Source organism: Morone saxatilis, unplaced genomic scaffold, assembly GCF_004916995.1.
Source record: "Morone saxatilis isolate NCDOM2014 unplaced genomic scaffold, NCSU_SB_2.0 Contig22, whole genome shotgun sequence".
Taxonomy (NCBI): Eukaryota; Metazoa; Chordata; class Actinopteri; family Moronidae; genus Morone; species Morone saxatilis.
Genome location: NW_023339785.1, coordinates 5647170 through 5665898, shown reverse-complemented (window position 1 = coordinate 5665898; position 18729 = coordinate 5647170). Strand labels below are relative to the sequence as shown.

General features: G+C 38.4%; 1 protein-coding gene across 1 annotated transcript in view; it reads left to right on the top strand.

Moving 5' to 3' along the window:
• Positions 1 to 18729, top strand: part of prom1a (prominin 1a) — a 76662-nt gene that overhangs the window by 29729 nt on the left and 28204 nt on the right. Inside the window, exon 4 of the mRNA XM_035669908.1 lies at positions 2854 to 3059. Coding sequence (XP_035525801.1) covers positions 2854 to 3059 — 206 coding nt within the window. The remainder of the gene's footprint in view (positions 1 to 2853; positions 3060 to 18729) is intronic.

Below are 18729 nucleotides of genomic sequence, written 5' to 3'. Positions count from 1 at the left end.
AACTGTGCAGAAGACAGGAGTGCATTAACGTAATGCACATATACAGGGTGGGTATAAGAGTCAGTGTCAAAGGGGGTTCCAGGCCTTGTTAATGAGGCCAGCTGCAGACAGGAAGAAACTGTTTTTGCGGCTAGAGGTTTTGGTCCTAATGGACTGCAGCCTCCTACCAGAGGGAAGTGTTTCAAAGACTTTGTGTCCAGGGTGGGAGGGGAAAACTAGTAAGATCTAAGTAAGAAATGGTAAAGCCCGCCTCTTGATTTGAAGTGTAACACTGACGAGCGGCGGCACTCCAGCGGGACTCGCAAACTTTTATGTGCATCTAAAAATTGGCAGAAAACCGCGATGCACAGTGCAAGAGAGCGCACATCAGGCGCACTGTATTACAGGAAAACAACAGTTTTGCAGGCAATGCATTTCTGGCGATATGTCTCTGTGTGATGGGTCCCTAACCCATCCAAACACAAGCTTCTGGAGGTTGAATTATGTTCACACCCTGAGACTTCCAAGTTTGCAGACAGATTTCCGAATGAACCAGACAGGAATACTCTTGTCTGACAAGTTCAAAAGCCATTTCTTTTCACCCTGTATGTCAAAAGCAGGTCCCTGGAGAAGGCAGGGTCATTGACTTATGAGGGCGATTAAGATTAGTGCGAATCAGCTGGGAGAGCAGTTCGTCCATTCAGGAGCAGTGATAGCAGCCCTGCTTTGATCCTTTCATAACGAGAAGCTATTGAACATCTTTGTGACAAGTTACATACGGTGTGGGAATTACCGATCCCCTATTCAATTTTTCCAATTTCCAAAGCCTGTGCTGAGTGTGGTTTAGATAGGGGCAGATTAAGCGAGAGCGCTGTGGTACATGACAAGAAGAGGTGGAAGCTGAGAACTTGCCAACAGCAGCAATTTAACTCTCTCAATATATCAGGAGGAATATGTCAGAAAATCGTGTTGCGTCACCTTGAATATTTCTAATATTCAATCAAAGTTGAGGAATACTGAGGCTTTGTAATGAGGGATGTGCAGATTTCATAGCTGACTATTCAGAGATGAAGTAAAATCCCAGTTTATACAGTACAAACTGTCTAATTACAGAAATAGTAAGTATACGACAATCAGCATTCTCCTGCTCACTCCATGTCTCAGTTAATGCATTTAAATCTCACTGGACTTCACCACAAATTGTACATTCCTAGTAACTGTTTAACCTTAACAACTGCCCTCTGATCCTCACAAACTAACTATCCACTGTAGATACTGGGTATCTGCACTCTAAAAGTGCATGTGTATGTTGTTTTACAGGTGAAAACTGCAATTATTCCAAAAATTGAAGAATTAAGCTTGTCAACCATTCATTTTCTAGTTTATCCAGTCATGCTTCAAATGCCCAAAGGTAATATACACTCAGCTTATTAGCTACACCTAGCTGAAACCAATGCAGTCTTATACAACAGTTGTGTGATAAATTCTCCGTTCATTAAGGTTAAAATGTTCAGTTTTAGGTTCAATTGTTTTAGAGATGTGTTGATTCAATTTTATAGTAATTTTGGAGGTTGTTGTTCATGGTGAATTGTACTGCACTATAGTAGTAATATTTGGCGTACTCTTATCAATATTACTGTGATTGACAAATTGTTACAACCATGAAGGTAGAGTGTAGGGCTGTTAAGACTGCATTAGTTTTACCTGGGTGTAACAAATGAACTGATAAAAGGACCATGTAATTCTTCCATTTGGAATTGCAAAGTTTTCACAATATGTCACTAAAGTCACATCTTGAACCAAGTAACAGAAATCTGCCACTGCCAAGATATCATTTCACCTGCATTTGATTTCCTCAACTCACAATAAACTGGACCCGGTTGAGTGATGCACCTTACTTTTGTAAAACTTTCTGCTATAAAATTATTAAAAAGGATGAACTGCACTGAAACAGGTATAATTATCTCACCCAAGGGGCTGATTTGTTACCTAGTTTCAAGAAATATCTGGATTTTATGACTCATTGAAAGTCTAAAGTACTCGTTAAGATGGAATTTTTACTGCCTTGTAGTCCATTCCCATTGAAGTAGATTTTTCATCAGAAATGCTGTCTTTCCCCTTCATTAGAGTGAAAAAAAACTGCACCGCAGAGCTACGGAGATGGCTCTGACTCATTTGAGTATTTTCCCATCATCCTTCATGTGTCGCTATCCTCTCAGTGCATATTTGAAATGTTGTCGTTTGTTAGAAATGGACATAAAAAACAACCTTTAATAATTGCTTACTGCGAGTCTACACCAGCTTGCAGCAAAGTATGTCCCACCCATCTTAAGAAAGTCTTGGCATTTATGTTGTGTAATAATGCAGTTAAGGACTTGGTTATTGAATTGGCCTGTGGTGTTTAAGAATTAGGAAGAAAGGATTCTCCGGCAGTGTGTAGTGTTATGCAATGTGTTTATTGTTTCTACACAAATCCCTTTTGGACAAAGAGTAGAAAGAATTTCCAGCGGTGGGATCCTACCAGATATTTTTAGATCTGTTGCTCATTTCTATCCTCTGCCTTCTTGTGTATATCCTCCCTTCTTCTCCTGTATGCCACTATTAATCTATCCTTTCTCTCTCCCTCACTCCCCAACTCATCTGCCCTCCCCTCCTGTTCCAATCCTGTTTTCTCTCAACAACCCCCATCCCATTTACCCCTCTTGTTTAATTTCCCTTTTTCAATTTTCACCTCTGATCCCCCTTTTTTTCCACTTCATCTCGTTTCCATGTTTACCACCTTTCTCCATTAAATACTAAAATAATAATAAAAATGATCTGTCCCTCGTTCTTCATCTCATTTTTTCCTTTCACTCCTCCCCCCACTGACCTCAGGCCATCTACTACGAGATAGGCTTCCTAGTATGTGCGGCTGTGGGCCTGCTGTTTGCCGTTCTGATGCCGATAGTCGGCCTCTTCTTCTGCATGTGCCGCTGCTGTGACAACTGTGGCGGCGAGATGCACCAGCGCCAGAGGAAGAACGCAGACTGCCGGCGTGGCCTGCTGGGAACACTGCTCTTCTCCACCTCACTGGTCATCACGTGAGTATGACACATATACACACACAGACACAGATGGGGAAGAATATGTGGATATCAGCTTGCAAGCAGACGTGTATTTTCTGGTGCAAACATGCACACAGTGTGTGCAATGTGTATATGCATGCACACGTACACTGCAGTAAAATGCAAGCTACACCTGTCTTTTATTGTGTTGTACCCATCCACACACACGTACATATGTACACCTCTGGTCATTTTGTGAGTCTACACACAAACACACACACGGTCAGATCAGCCCTCCCCATCCCCCATGCTGTTTTCTATATATAGTTAAGTCCTACTGTAGATAATATGTTGCAGCACCCTTCATACTTGTGTTCAGTCTAACCACTAGTCATTATAATCTTATAAGCTTTACTGTGGTCAGAATACTTCATGAAGTTCTTCATTCATTACATCTAAAATATATTTAATCAAAAATAAATTATATAAATCAAAGATAAACAAATGACTCTCAAATCCACTTTATACCAATATACACAAAATATAGATAGAATAATTCAATATGACTAGGTGTTATATCTTTCAAATCCTCACCTGAGAATACACTCTGTGCTACAGTTTCACCTTACTATTCTCCTCAGTTTTCTGTATAATAATTCTAATACCTACTGCATCCGCCTTCAGGATTTATTATATTACTGCTCCAGCTGACATTTTAAGCATTGGGCTGATGATTTTATCCATCTCGAAAGATTTTAGCCCTAGAATTAGTTCCTAGATTTTAAATTGTTTCTTACTGTAGTAATTTTAATTAATTGCTGTAATCTAGGGATTGAATAGGTAGTACCTCCAGCTATTTCAACCTGGCACCAAATTACCATTATCAGTTGGATCAAACTACTTCAGACTTGCTTGACACTGTGTGGTTCCTTTTAAACAGTGGATACTCAGATAGAGGCGACTGCAGGCCAACAGGAAGATCATGACTTGACTGATGATAATTTTCATTTTTTTATTTATCTTACTGTTGTTTAGGGTAAATGTTCTTTTGCAGAGCCACCATCTTGGCAAATAGGAAATAGTAGCAAAGTTAGTGGAACTGCAGATGATGAAAAATAGATGGATTTCCTAGCCTGGCTGTGTTTTGAGTAGTAGTCGATCTTCAAACTGGACCCTGTTTTTAAAAAAGAAAATAATTTTTAATGCCAATCAAAACGAATCACCATCCGCTGTTATCAAGCCACTACAGGCTTGCTTGACAGTGTGTGGCTCATCTTTGAAGTGGAAAACAGACGTTTTATACATGAAAACAGGAAGCTTTGGGCATTCAAGGATGGTAGCATAAAGTAGCCTTATAAATGTAGGAGAAGGTCAGAACTTGAAAAGAACTGAACTTTCACATTCCTTATTAGTTTTTAAAACTGTAGCTTTATGCAGAACACTTAAAATGATGTATTGTATTCTCCAGACCTGATTATCGTAAAGTCTTATGGCCTTGACCAAACAAAATAGAGTATAGGGCTGTAAATCAGGATTATTTTCATTATCAATAAAAAATGTAAATCATTTTCTTGACTAATAAATTAGTTGTTTGGTCCATAAAATGTTACAAAAGGGTGAAAAATGTTGATCACTGTTTCAAGGTGATGTCCTAAATTGCAGTTTACTGTCATAAATTACTAAAGAAAACAGAAAATATTCACATTTCAGAAGCTGAAATCAGTGCACTCCACTGCAGCTCAACAGTAAAAAATTATGTTAAATCAAGTTAGTTCAGAAGACTATTTGTATTGTGTAGAACTTGGGCTAACACAGACTGTTGAAGCCTCATTTTAACTTAAGTTAAACTTAGCAATGCATTTTTGCACAGAACAAGGACTGTGGGTTTTGTGCCCCATCACTGACACTGAAAGTTTTTTACTGACACGTATCTTTTAGAGTGCTTTTGGGATTTATTATTTTCCTAATTTTGGAGAGCCACCATTCAGGCAAGTGAGAAATAGTAAATCAAGTGATGAGATTCCAGCTCAAATTGCACATGATGATGTACTGAAAAGGGTTGGGAGTAAAGCATTAGGTTTACTGTGTGCTTCATGAGCCTATTACATCATCTGGCTGTCCCGCATCTCGCTGAAACTCATCACTCAGAAAATGGACCACGGGAAACTCAATCCACTCTGTTTTATAGTCTCAGCGGTAGAAGAAGCAGTAGCCGCTGGGGATGTAGCCACAGTACAAAAGGCTTAGGAGAACTGCGTTTGCCTCTTGTACTAGACTGAAGGGATCCAGGAGTGTACTTAGTTTGATGTTCTTTGACTTTCTGTCTTCGTTGGAACGAAACCCAGTTATTAGAAATTCCACAGCAATATCCTAGGAGCCCAGATGCAAGAGTCTGAGCGCATCCTCAGTGCTCTTATTAAATCTCCCCAGCTACCAGGCAGAGACGCTGCAGAGGCTATAATGAAGCAATTACAGGCAGGAGAGGGATGAGCACGGAGCCCAGGTCCAGACTGCTTTTTACTGCCACTAGAAAGCTGACAGCGAGGCACAGAGGAGTGACAGGGGTGATATTTATTTCCCAAGAAGTGTTAAAATTGGATTAAGTAGGCTAAAAGACACCTAGGTAAGGGTGAGGATAATAAAATGCCTCAGGATGAGAGTAAATGTGCCAAAAACAAAACGATATTTGCCTGGACTTTCTGTGTAGGACATAAAGCACAGCTGACAATAAAGAGCTAATGTCACTTTGCATGGTAGTCCATTATTGTTGTTGTTGTACATTTTTCTGGTAACATATTTTTGACGTTAAGCAGTACAGAGAACGCTTGTTAAATAAGTTATAGTTTCTTTATCTGGCACACTTTTGGTTTTCTGTTGTGGTTATTGCTGCTCTCTTAACTCTTCAGTTCTTGTATTTCCTCCAAACACATTAAAATCTAAAACAAATAACTTAATGCTTAATTTATTTCTTTATTTTTTAAATATACCTTCTGTGCACTGGCTATTTAGATAGAAGATTTGATAACAATTTATAAACTGTGAATGATGTGATGTAAACTTAAGTTCAAGTGAGTTACGCAGTTCCTTTTACAGGCTATATTTTTATTAGAAAAAGCTTTTAAGATGTTTTTTTGGACACTCTGCACCCCTGCCATATGGAGTTATCTCAACTTTTTCTGTGCTGAAATGGCAAGATGTCTTACTGACATGATGGCGGTAAATATATTTACATATCTCAGTGACAGAGAAGCACTCATAGATGTCTCTGAATAACACTCATCTCAAATAATAATATAACACTAAAAATACAAATGAAATTGATAGGGAAGATAGATACACTTGAATGAACAGGATTAATGAAAAAAGTAATAAAAGTAATAATCCCTTCCTCCTGACAGAATGCTTTCTTTCTATTCTTCAACTTGTTTCTCACCCTGAGGCTCGGGAGACCCCATAAAGCCCTTTTATCTAATTTTCCAAACACATGACCACCAGACAACAGTTGGCTGGTTTTAACACCAGCAGTAATTAAGACAGAGATAAATCCCTACTTACAGTAGCCAGATAGACAGGGTTGATTGCAACAAAACAAAAGATCAGTGTACTAGGTGAAGATGGGAAGAAATAAACTGCACCGAGTAAAATGAGAAGAAAATTTCACTCGCACCCTTTACTCTGAAGGTGGAAGTGTCAAATCCCAGAGGGGCTTCTAAAAAGCTGGAGTTGTAAACGTGAATGAGTAATGTTCACTGGGTTGGAGTAGTGCTGTAGGGATTTGGGATTTGATTCACACAGATGCCAGTCATGCTGAAAATGCACACACTCCTGCTCAAATGCTCTGGCTACAAATGTGCTGTCTAAGTAACGCAGGCGGGCTTGTTGTCAGTGTGTGTGATCAAATCCACCAAACACACAGCAGATGCGAAATTCAATGCAGAGTTCATTCTGTATCACTGTTCGTCTCTGATTGTTGTGTACTAGAGGCAGAAAATAGGCTTGACTTTGTTGGGATAAATCTGATGAGAAGATGTTGTAGATTCAATCTTGATGTTTATGTAAACACTAATAATTTCATAAGAACCGGATTAAGGCCTGATTAATGTGGCTGTCTTATTAACACTTTCACCAGGTTAAATTAGGTGAATGAATCTTAAAATCTAAACAAGCATAAACTGATTAACAGGCCTATATTAATTGTCAATCCTCAAATTACTGTGCTGTGTAATTACATTAGGCGGCTTTCTTTCAGAGCTATGAACCTTGGCACATGCCAGGAAGGGTGACTGAGGAAACAAAAGGTGTTGCTATAGGAAACGTGTCCTGAGGTAACATCTGTTATGATTGGCCGCCTTATAAATAAAATAAAAATGAATGTTAGCAGAAGTGTGTTAGCATTATAGATTAGAATACATTTGCATTAATGCTTGGTCATGAGCTAAGGTTTCCCCATTTAGTTTTTCCTTATGTAGCTTGAAGGTCGAGAAGATCAGTATCAACAGTGAAATCAGTGAGTTTTATGCCTGCATTGTTCCATCAAATGAAGATATTCTGCATCATTTACACACATTTATATACATTTGATCAAAAATCCAGCTTGACGTGTGGTATCTTTGGAAACGTTTGGATCTCCATTGATTTAAAAAAAAAAAACACTAATTTAAAATAAATTTCCATCAGTTTAACAATGTTTGGCTGCATAGCATGGGTTGGTAATCACTCTAAGTATTTCTTAATGGACTGGTGTGATTGTTTTATTTGCCTCATTGCAGTTTATTGCCAACATCTTTATGTTTTATTGTTAGCATTTATCTTTATTGCTGGTGGTCTGTTATTCCACTTTATTTGTGTTATTAATTTAATTGTATAATATTATTTGCCTCAGTTCTGAAATGTTTTAATCCTGACTCAATCATGTAAAGCCCTTATGCACAATTTGTCTTGAAAAGTGCTGTATAAAAAAGTTTATTAACTTAAGAAGTAATAAATGTGTCCTGTACCCAACCATGGCAGACTATGCATTTGACTGCTGTATGAACAAAAAGAGATTAAATCTCAATACTTGTCCTCCGTTAATCCTCAAATGTGATCACATCACAGTGCTTTGGTAGTTTTGATTCACAACAGCTTCTTAACATGTCACAGTGGTTACGTTTGTCTGAGCACCAGTCCATGTGTGTTTGTTATTAACGAATCATGTCTTGGCTCATGCATAAATGCATGTACTGCGTAGTAAAGTGGCATGTTGCATTACCCCTGCCAGCTATCCAAAGGCCACACCACACATTATTAAAAGAACAGCGGGAGCTTTTTCAGTCTCTACTAATCAGCTCTGATTCCACATCCAACCCCTGCATGGATTCATAATGATAAAATGACAGATAGAAGATCTTTCCCTCTGTTCCGTCCAAGTGGAAGACCCCTGTCTCGTGCTGTTACCCAGCATGCATTTCAGCAGTCTATTTCAGTCGCTGGGTGTCTAACACTATTAACACAAAAGGTCCCAACATTATGGGCTTAGTAATTCATGCTAATCATATTGGGTCTAATTAATGATAATGTAGGCGACAGTGAGCTGAGCATTCATACCACAATGTCCCTGGCTCCATTGTGGCCAGTGATTGTTTCTGCACGTCTGTCTCTCCTAAAGTCTCCCGTCACTCTTCACTAATTAAAAAACATGATGATAAATATAATAATACTAAATCCAAGTAGATTCCAAAAATGTTCTCATCCCTTAAAGAATATGGGGGAACTAGAGGTTATGCACTTGATGTCACTGTACATGGAAGTGACCAGTGTCACTGTACTGGCAGAGCGACCCACACACAGCGACACAACAGTCAGCGCTTGCCATCGAGGAAAAGAAAAAAAAAAAAAGAAAAAGACTGTGAATAGCAAAGAGCTGTTTCACAATAGACTGCACAAACAAATACAGCTTTTTACATAAAGCAAAAGGGAAGAGACTGCAACATGATGCAATACCTTTTAGGGGCTGTGTAGCATATTCTGAATTAAATATGTAATGAAATCAAAACATTTTCACACACATGGCCACAGACGACCAGTATATCCTTTGAAGTCCTCGTGATTTTGATCAGGCTAAAAAAATCTGCCTTGGAATAGGACCAGGTGTCTAAATGCCTTCAGGCTCAGTGTAATGCTATTTCCCCCATTAATTAATAAATATACATGTTGGTGAACTCAAATTTCTGATCCGGAGCCCACTGACTGAGTAAAGATATTTTTACTATCCTCCCGGTACTGCAGCTTCACCTAAAAAAGAAGCAGTGCTATCACATCATGACAATACCACAAAAAATAGTGCTGTTTTCGGTCAGTGTGTTGGACTTCAGTTTACATTAAGTGTGTGGGCTTTGGGGAAATTTAATTGAATAAAAGGCTTATTTATGTGACAAGATCTATTAGCACTGAATTCTGCATTATTAATAAAGTGACCCAATTAATGAGGAGAAACAAATTTTCATCACTGGTCCACTTTTTATTGGAGCACAGAGCGCTGAAGGGACAGCAGCAGGAGCGTGCATACAATACTGCAGGCAAATAAAGCTAGACATGACAAATATCTGTGCACACACCGTTCACTTACATGAGATACTACACTCCTCAAAATGAGGATTATCTCTGGCAGTATGGTTTAAAGTTTGGTGATTGAAAGACCACTGGAATGGCTGCCAGCATTGTACTTCTCTACAAAGTAAAGTAATTCAAAGAGCTTTATTGACATGAACGAAAACATGTTGCTGCTGAAGCGATTAACAATAATCACATATTTCCATATTACATTAAATACATTACAATACTTTTTGTTTGCAATACAATACATTAATTTACAATATATATAATTTAATACAACTACTCAATAATAAGGGTTATGAGCCCTTCAGGCTGTGGCAGGCAGCTACATATTCAGCTACTACAGCGAGGAGAACTGACTCCTGGAAAATCTCATCTTTTTTTGGTTATTTCCTTGTAGTGGAAATCTCTCAGTGAAGAGAACTTCTCACAGTGGAGGAGAAGTGCATCTCTGTTTCTGTTTCTCCTGTTGAACAGTGAGAGCACACTCACACACACACACACACACACACGCTCCTCTCTGGGCAGCCACGTCTGTCTGTGTCTTGCAGTTTCTATGGCTAGTTGGTGGTCACTGAAGCCTGAATGTGGTCAGGATCATTCCTTGTTTTATATCTCTGACACAGTGGAGCCAATTTATATTCCCTGTTTAGGGTCAAATAATAATTTAGTCTACTTTGGGTTTTTGTTTTATTTATCCAATGTTCTAAATATAGATCTTTTGATTGATTAATAATTAATTGAATTTTGTTGTGTTGTTTTGAATCAGTGCTGATGGTAGTCTGGTTGATTAGCTTCATCACCAGCTGACTGAGGGGACTGTTTTCAGGGTTCAACTCTTGGCTTTTTAGTGCTTTGGAATTAAGTGTATCTTTTGGGGTTTCATTTAGACATGTCCAAAATGCTAATGCTTGTTTCTGGATGTGAAATAATAATGGAAAATGCCCCAGTTCCGCTCTGCAGGCGATATATATATACATTTAGCGTTCTTCGTCAGAGTTCAGTGTGGAGGGCCTTAGTTGGGTGTTTGCGATTGGTACAATTACATGATCAAATATTTTTGTCCAGATTCTAATTGGAATGTTAATGTTAAATAATTCGGTTCTTAACGCATACGTTGCCCTACATGCTTTGTTGTTCAAACTTAAGTTTGATTTAGGTTCAGATCTTCAGGTGGGATTTTTTTGTAGAGGTCATTAAAATCGTTTTCCCAGATGACTTCTATTGCTAGTTGTTGTAGCTTTTGTAGTTTCTAAACTGTTCAACATGCCCCAGAACTGACCCTGGTCTACTGCATATTCAATCTCCTTAAGCCTTTCGTCTATCGTTGGTGTGGTTTAGAGTATTCATGTAGTAGTATTGGATCATGTTGGTGTCTGTGTTTTCTCTCTCTCTTTAAATTAAACACGTTGCCAAAGCAAAAAGTATTGTATAGAATGTAAATACTACTTATACAATACAATGAAATAAATAGTAAAACTAAAATAAAAAGCAACAACAACCTTACATCTACAAGTCTTGCTTTGTGACATGCACATACACACATATACAACATATTCTCCTGCCAGTTCTACTGTCCTGTTGTCTTCTCCCATAAAGGTTTGAATTAGTCGGTCATTTGGGAGGGTAAAAGATAAGATATTTCTCTAATTTCTTTGTATTTTGTGAGAAAATTAATTTCAGTTTCAACTTCTCCTGTTTCACAATGGGTATACATGTTCTTTCTAGCTATTATTTTTTATGATATATTTTTTATCCCTCTCTCTCTCTCTCTCAAGGGCACAATTAGTCACTTAGAGACACACACAACCAAATACACTCTCACACATCCTCTGCCTCCTGTAACCCACACGTCTCTCTGTTAACAGCCTTCCTGGGGAGTCATCACATGCAGGGCTATTTTTTATAGGATTCATTTATAATGTGATGAGTCTTAACTTCACCATGTTATAAGAAAGCCAGAAATGACTATGTAGATGATACATGCTGATTAAATGTGAAGCCACTGGGAGGTCCTCATGGGGAATATATTTCCAGTGCCAAGTTTTGGAAAACTTCTGGGAAAAGTGGGCAGCAGCAGAATTAACTGGATACAGTGGGGGAAAGGGAATCGCACACAGAAACACAACTTGATTAAAAATTAAATATAAAAATCCCAAAACAAATGTATCGTGATGTGTTCTGTACAATTTAATTACTACTAATACTCTGTAACATCTGGAAGTACAGAAAAGATAATCTATGTATTTAAATCACTTACAATTTCTAAAGTTATTCATCTTAACTGTCAGTAGAAATGTGCGTTGAGCTTTGGAACCCTTTTTAAAAACTCAGTTCTCTGAGTTCCTGAATAATTAATATTTTGGAGATCAGGCTGCGTGTGGCTGCTACCCTGTGCTCTTTATGTCTTCTGTAGATCTGTCCAGTTCCACTTTTTATTTGGAGTTATTTGTTGTTGTTCTGTCAAACATTTTTTATTCCGTCCAAAGTCCATGTCATACTCCTCTTTCTCTCAAAGGTTAGTATTTGCCAGGGAGTTAAATTTAAGAAGAGTTTCGTTCAGATTTTGTGTCTTTTCGTTTTAGCTTTAGTTTTTAGATGCCTGTCTCTGTCACGGCAAAATAATTGTATTAATGTTGGAGAACATAAACCGCGTCACACTAGGTTGCATATGCTGAAGACTAAATTTCGATTTTGTTTTCACTATGGATTGGTAATGGTATTTTGTCACAACCAACCCATAGTGAGTAACCTAACCATCCCATCGGCGTTGTTTTCAGTTGGTACAGAAGCGATAACTGGTGGGGTTGCTTAAAGCAGAAATATGAAGTGAGTTATAAGAGTTATTATTTCTGTATGTCGGCTTACATTGTTGTGGCTATTTTTCTGTCACTATATATAGCTGTCTGGCTCTGGCACAGGACGATGACTACCCCAATCTTAATCCCACCTACAAAGCTCCTAAAGAAGATAGTGAAATAGTATATACAACATTGTACATGTGTAGTACACACAAAAAAATACATATGAGAGCAAAACTAACAAGACAAGCACAGTACATGAACACGAGAGAGATACAGTAGATTCTATACAAATGAAGCATCAGGTGTTTTTATTTCTTTGCATGATTTTTTTATTTGCTTCCCTTCTTTTTTGATATTTTTCTATTGTTTTTTCATCGTAGTTGTTTTGTTACTGTGTTTGTTGTCCCTTATACGTTGAATTTCTATTAATGACCTTTACTGAGCACATCTCCACTCACTCACCACTCTCTCAGTCTCTGTCCACAAATCATTATGTCCAAGTACACACATGATCGCTGCCCAGAACATAGCCACCACACAATGCCAGCTTTATTCTAACCACTGCCAAGCTAATTAACTGGAGAGGTTGTTTGTCAGAATTTGCCGTGCATCCCATAATTTATCACATCTCCTGGAGAGACCTCACTCTTAGTAATCATTCTAATTCTCCCTTATTTCTGGTTTATTGCTGAAATCCACTTTATTTTTCACTAATTACATTTTTTCCTCATCCTTGGGTCCTTTATGGTCTGTGCGAGCGAGTTCTTGTGCTGCGCACTACAAATCAACACAGCAAATAGTCTAACAGGAATTCTACATAGTGAAACTAATTGATGTTCACAGCTTGGTCAGGCTTTCTTTCAAATTTATTGGAGGCATTTTTGTTACAATAGTGATGATGTGGCACATTGTTGTACAAGAGAGAGAAAAGATATGAGAAGGCAAAGCTGCAGTGCTCTCTGTGATGTCGTTTACAGTTAAGAGGTGCTTTCTATCTCAGGGAGGATTGGCTGGGGGGATTTATAATCCAGAAATAGCAGCATTTCTAATGCAGATAGAGCTGTCTTTCATTTCTTTGTGTCACTGTGTTTTAACTTTGTGGTCAGCAGGGTGAGGAATAAATACAAAGCCAAGTTTTAGAAATGTTCGCTTTGGCTGGTAAGGTTTTACTCTAACTGACAGTTTGACCAGTAATCAGCATTGTATAATAGCCTTGGGATTTAAAAAAGAACTTTCCTGGCCCGGTGGTCAGATACACACTACTCTGACTTCTGTATTAGTAGATCTGTTCACTCCTATTTAGGATCTCTGGGAATGATCTTCCTGTATTAGGAAGGTTCTTGTACACGTCCACACAGATACAATCAACCTTAAGTTTCACAGCAACAAGGAGGTGCTCCACTGCGATATTAGTAGTCTTACAATCTTTATCATCCAAAACACAGAGTGTAAAGACTTGTTTTATTTGTAGTAATGTACACATTCAACACTATTTAACTACACAGCAGGACAAAATCGTTGAACACGTAACATGTGTTTGCAGATGCTGCAACACTACACCTCCACTACAATCAATGAAACTGGCCACACGTGGAATGAGAGCAGCACATAAGTAGCACATAAGTGGTACATATGCTCTACAGAGGTCTGCTTTGCAATGCGTAAAAATAGGCCAGTCTCCTATTTCTAAAAAAGTGTGAGCGGCCCTTTTACTCAGAAATTAGCGATAAAGTCTATATATTTTAAGAGAAATAGCAGACTGAATAAGAGGGACATTGAGAGTTGCTTTTACCTTTAGCCCATACACAGCCAAAGTTTAAGTTCGCTGTGCTGGGTCCAAAAACTGAAGACACAAACCTACGCAATACCAATACAAAAGCTCACTGTCCTGTTTTTCCACTCACACACAGGACAAAGTCAGTCACAGTTGAGGGTGCACCAAGACGCGGTCATCATAGTTTATAATAATGCACCGGAGTGAGACGAGCGTATATAACACAGATCTGACTGTTTGTCACTGTTAATAGAGACTCCAGTCTGCGGTTCTTACACTTCACTGATAAACCACAGAATAGCAGAGTAACGCCAGGTTTCATGATCAAACAAAGTTTTTCATCATGTCTACACGCTCTATCTCCCTTGTTCATCCACATGAGCTCTCTGTCTCTCTCTTTATCAATTAACGGGTTTCATGATGCATGCTTTTAGAGGGTGCTACAACTGAAGTAAGCAATATGAAGCCTAAGCCATAGGTAATTTGCACCAAAGATTGTCTGTTTAGTCCGATATCTGCAGTGGATGTTGTGGTGTCAGCCCATATTGCCTCCTCATGAGTGTGGGTGTGTGTTTTTAACTTTGAGAAATGTATAGTAGGCTACACTATGTGAACCTTCTGTTATACGTGCTTACTATAGCAGGCAATAGCTACTGGAAGTGAGCAGACAAAAGGGGAAATGTATAGCGCAGGCTGCAATCGCACCTACCAGTAATCTGAGTCCAGTTACTGTAATAGAGTGATATTTACAAACCAGGAATTGTAAACAGAGAAGTCATATGGACATGTATTAAGAATTCATGTTGGGCTTACAACCCTACAAACCACACTGCAGTTTATGTGGAAGACAACAAAGACCGGTTGATATTTTTGATATAATATCAATATAAATGGAAAGTTAGCCCAATAAGAGAATGTATAAGAATTACTATTCTGTTTATAGGTTTCACATTCTTCACTGTAAATCTGCCAATCTACAGGATATACATTATGGAATAACTAAATCTTATCAGACCTTCCTGAGACTACATCTCATCAAATACGTGTCAGCAGCCTGATGTGTATCAATTTGGCGGTCCTTCACACCGCAATGGTAAACCACTGCCTAACTGATGCAAACTGATAAGCGCTTGGTTTTCTGTGGCGTAACTTTTATCCAAACCTCTTTAGATCCCATTGATTAAAATGATTCTGAGCATGCTGCAGACCCAGTGAGAAATAAATCCCAGACATGGGGCCAGATACATAAATGATGCGTATGAAGAAAAAACCCTCACACATACTTCACACTGGACATAGTTTTCTTGCCATAGCTGTGGGTGATATGATAATGTGGACTTTAAAGAGTAAAAAAATAAAAATAAAAATGATAATTTGACTGATTTTGTTATTATTTTTAAAGTCGTTCTGTAAAATGTCAAAGGTGTATTTATAAACTTAATTTTAAATTATTAACAATAATTTTATCAGTCTTTATTTACAGTTGGAGGAATTTGATCCTGAATTGTGAAGCACTGTAAAGTCTGTTTCAATATGAACATCATTTAGTAACAATGATTGAGATATTACTGCAATGATGTTTACAGGCACAAGGGGTTGCTGTAAATAGCCACAGACGCGCATAATGACAGCTGTTCTCGTGCTGTTGGAGAACCTTGCCAATGAAACACAGTCGGTGAAATTTCTCTTTTTCTCTGACGTTCTTCTCATCGACGATGTCTAATGAGTGGTGGAGCGGGCAGAATTGATCAACGAATCAATATGCAAATGGACGTTTAAGGGTTCCTACATCCATTTGCAGCTAACTGCGGGAGTAGAAATGAGGCTTGTGTGCATTCAGTTCCACAATAATTGAGATTTATAAAAACAGGATCAAGCATTGAAGAAAGCTGCCACCATAAACGTCACCTGTCACCTTTCAACCAGTAGAGGGTAGGGCTCATTAACAATTTCAGCTGAAAAAAATTGTTTGGGGGATTAGTTACTGTTTAATGGCAAAGGACCACACTGTTAAAACACACTCCAGTCCATTATAGTTAGAGACCATGAGCTTAATAATCAAATACAAATGATAGCTGAATCCATTCAAAGGTTTGATTGGTCATGGCTTAATAGCGAACAAGAACTTGTTCTGAAGTTTCTGTTTACAGAGTAAATTGCATGCTCTTTGAATTTCTTCATTTCTTGACACGAGTTGTTTTCTTTTGGACAGCTGACATTTATTCCTAAATTACACCATTAATATTTGCTTGAAAAGGTTAATTATTTTTAGAACATTAATTTATCCAGGGAGGGTTTACTGAGCAGAACAAATGTGTTACACCATCACCTTCTGTTCCTGATATCCACATGAGACAGTTGTGTCTGCCTCTTCACAAACTACAGAGGCGTTGGTACAGTAGGATTCAGTGGTTTGCTTATGAACACATCAGCAGAGCAGATCTTTACTGTTACTTTCGTTTGACCCAGAAGATAGATAGATTTTCTGTAGTTTTAGAACCTGAGCTTTACAGATAATTTATACAGGAGGCAAATGTTCAAAATTATTTTAAACACAGTGATTTTCCAGTTGGGCCACTGCCGCAAAATAATTTTTTTGTTGTTTTTTTGTTACAATATGACCATTTAAAGGTCACATCTGACCACACACAGTGCAACTAGTATAATGTCTAACAATGCTTCCAGCTGTTTAATCACATATTATGCCATTTCCTCTGCTTGGATGTTTAAAAACAGAGATTACATATACTTTAGTGGACATTTTTTGTATTTTGGCCCTTCTAGAGTTTTTAAAATACTACTGTATTTCAGTGACCTTCTGTGGCTGTTTGCACAAATGAGTCCTCCAGGCTGTTTGGCAGTTTAGTATTCATATCATTCCTAGACTGTTTACTGTGAAATTAATGGTTTGTTGTCTCCCATCAAACCAATGCAGCCAGTCCGTAGGTAGAATAGACAGCAAGTTACACAGTGTCCTTATGAGGGAAGCAAAATCAGAGTAAACTAGCACTGGGCTGTCATTCCTAGAGCAAAGCCCCTGCAGTCAGAAAGCTTAAGTATTCAACGTCTGGTTAAATTCTTTATAGGACACAATGCAGCTCTTGGAAGCCAGGTTCAGACTGTGACCTGGCAAGATCTGAGAGGACAAGTAAAACAATATATAACAAGGGCTATATTGAATATAGCAGTTGATGGGACTGTATAGTGAATAAAAAGTGGACATATGGAATAAAAAGTGGCTGAATGGAATGGAAGAATTGAGTAAAATATTGGCTTTATGAAATAAAACAGTGGCTGAAATGGTTGCTACTAGCTTCTGCTGTGACCTCTTTGCATTTTAGGATGTGTGTGATTGCCACTGGTAATGTCACTGACTGCTGAGAAACACAACATTATTTTCAAAATATGAGTTTTGATATCCAGAGGAAATAAAGCACAGTCTGTGTCAGGATTTGATGGTTTGGCCCTATACTATTCCTGCAGTCCAATTTATTGTCCCACATACATACAAAAACAAGCTGCTATGTTGTAATCTATCTGTTCTCATGAGATTTTGAATAGAGGTCAGTGAGGTCAGCCTGGCACAAAAATGACTAAAATACCACATCATTTCCATGTTCAAATATATGAATAATGTTTTGAATAAGGCCTTGGTCAATTGTTTTAAATTATAGCAATTACTAAAATGATTATTTTCTTACTGAGAGATAAGATAATACAGGTCCAGTTCCAGCAGTGTGAAAGCAGGGAGGGGCTGAAAGGCAACTGTCCCAGCCTCGCAACTGCAGTCATGCTGAATGCAGGCCATTGTTGGGGTTGTAAAAGCTATGGAGCCACCAGACCATGTAACGCTCACTACCCAGCCCCCAGTACTGGCCTAGATACTGGGGCACTGCACTAGTTAGATGCTCTTCTTCATCTGCTGTTGTGGGGTTTCCACCCTGAGGGAGAGTTTCATGTGTTATTTGGCTTTCGCTCAAACGGGAATTACAGCCCTTTTGCAAAGTTGCTAGAGGTAAATCTTCCGCCTGCTGTGTTTGAATTGTTCCCTGTGGTTAGTGAGAGACACACTCTCAACAAGCAGCCATACAGCCATGCAGTCATTGGCCACAGTTTGAGCTAGCAGGTCACTTTAGAAGGTGAAAATGTGATGATGCAGCACAACAGCACTCATTTTCACAAGTGTTACTTAAAGGCCAGTGGTAATTTTACAGAGCAACTGCTGTCTAAAATTACAATCCAATCTTTTGGAAACAAGGAGGATTAAAGCAGCTGCAAGGGACTTTCATTTTGTGTTGATTCTGGCGCCCCCTGTTGATAAAAGCATTAGTGTTTCCACTGCCTCATTTAATCTGATTTCAGAGGAATCCGACCCAATCCAACCCGGTGGAAGGCACACCTAACCCTAACTACACAGAAATATCTTCTCGCTGATGGTCTTGTTTTTTATGATGGTCATACAGAGGCATCAGAAATACACTGAGACAGATTCACACAGTAAAAAACTCTTATACATATATATAAATATTTGTAT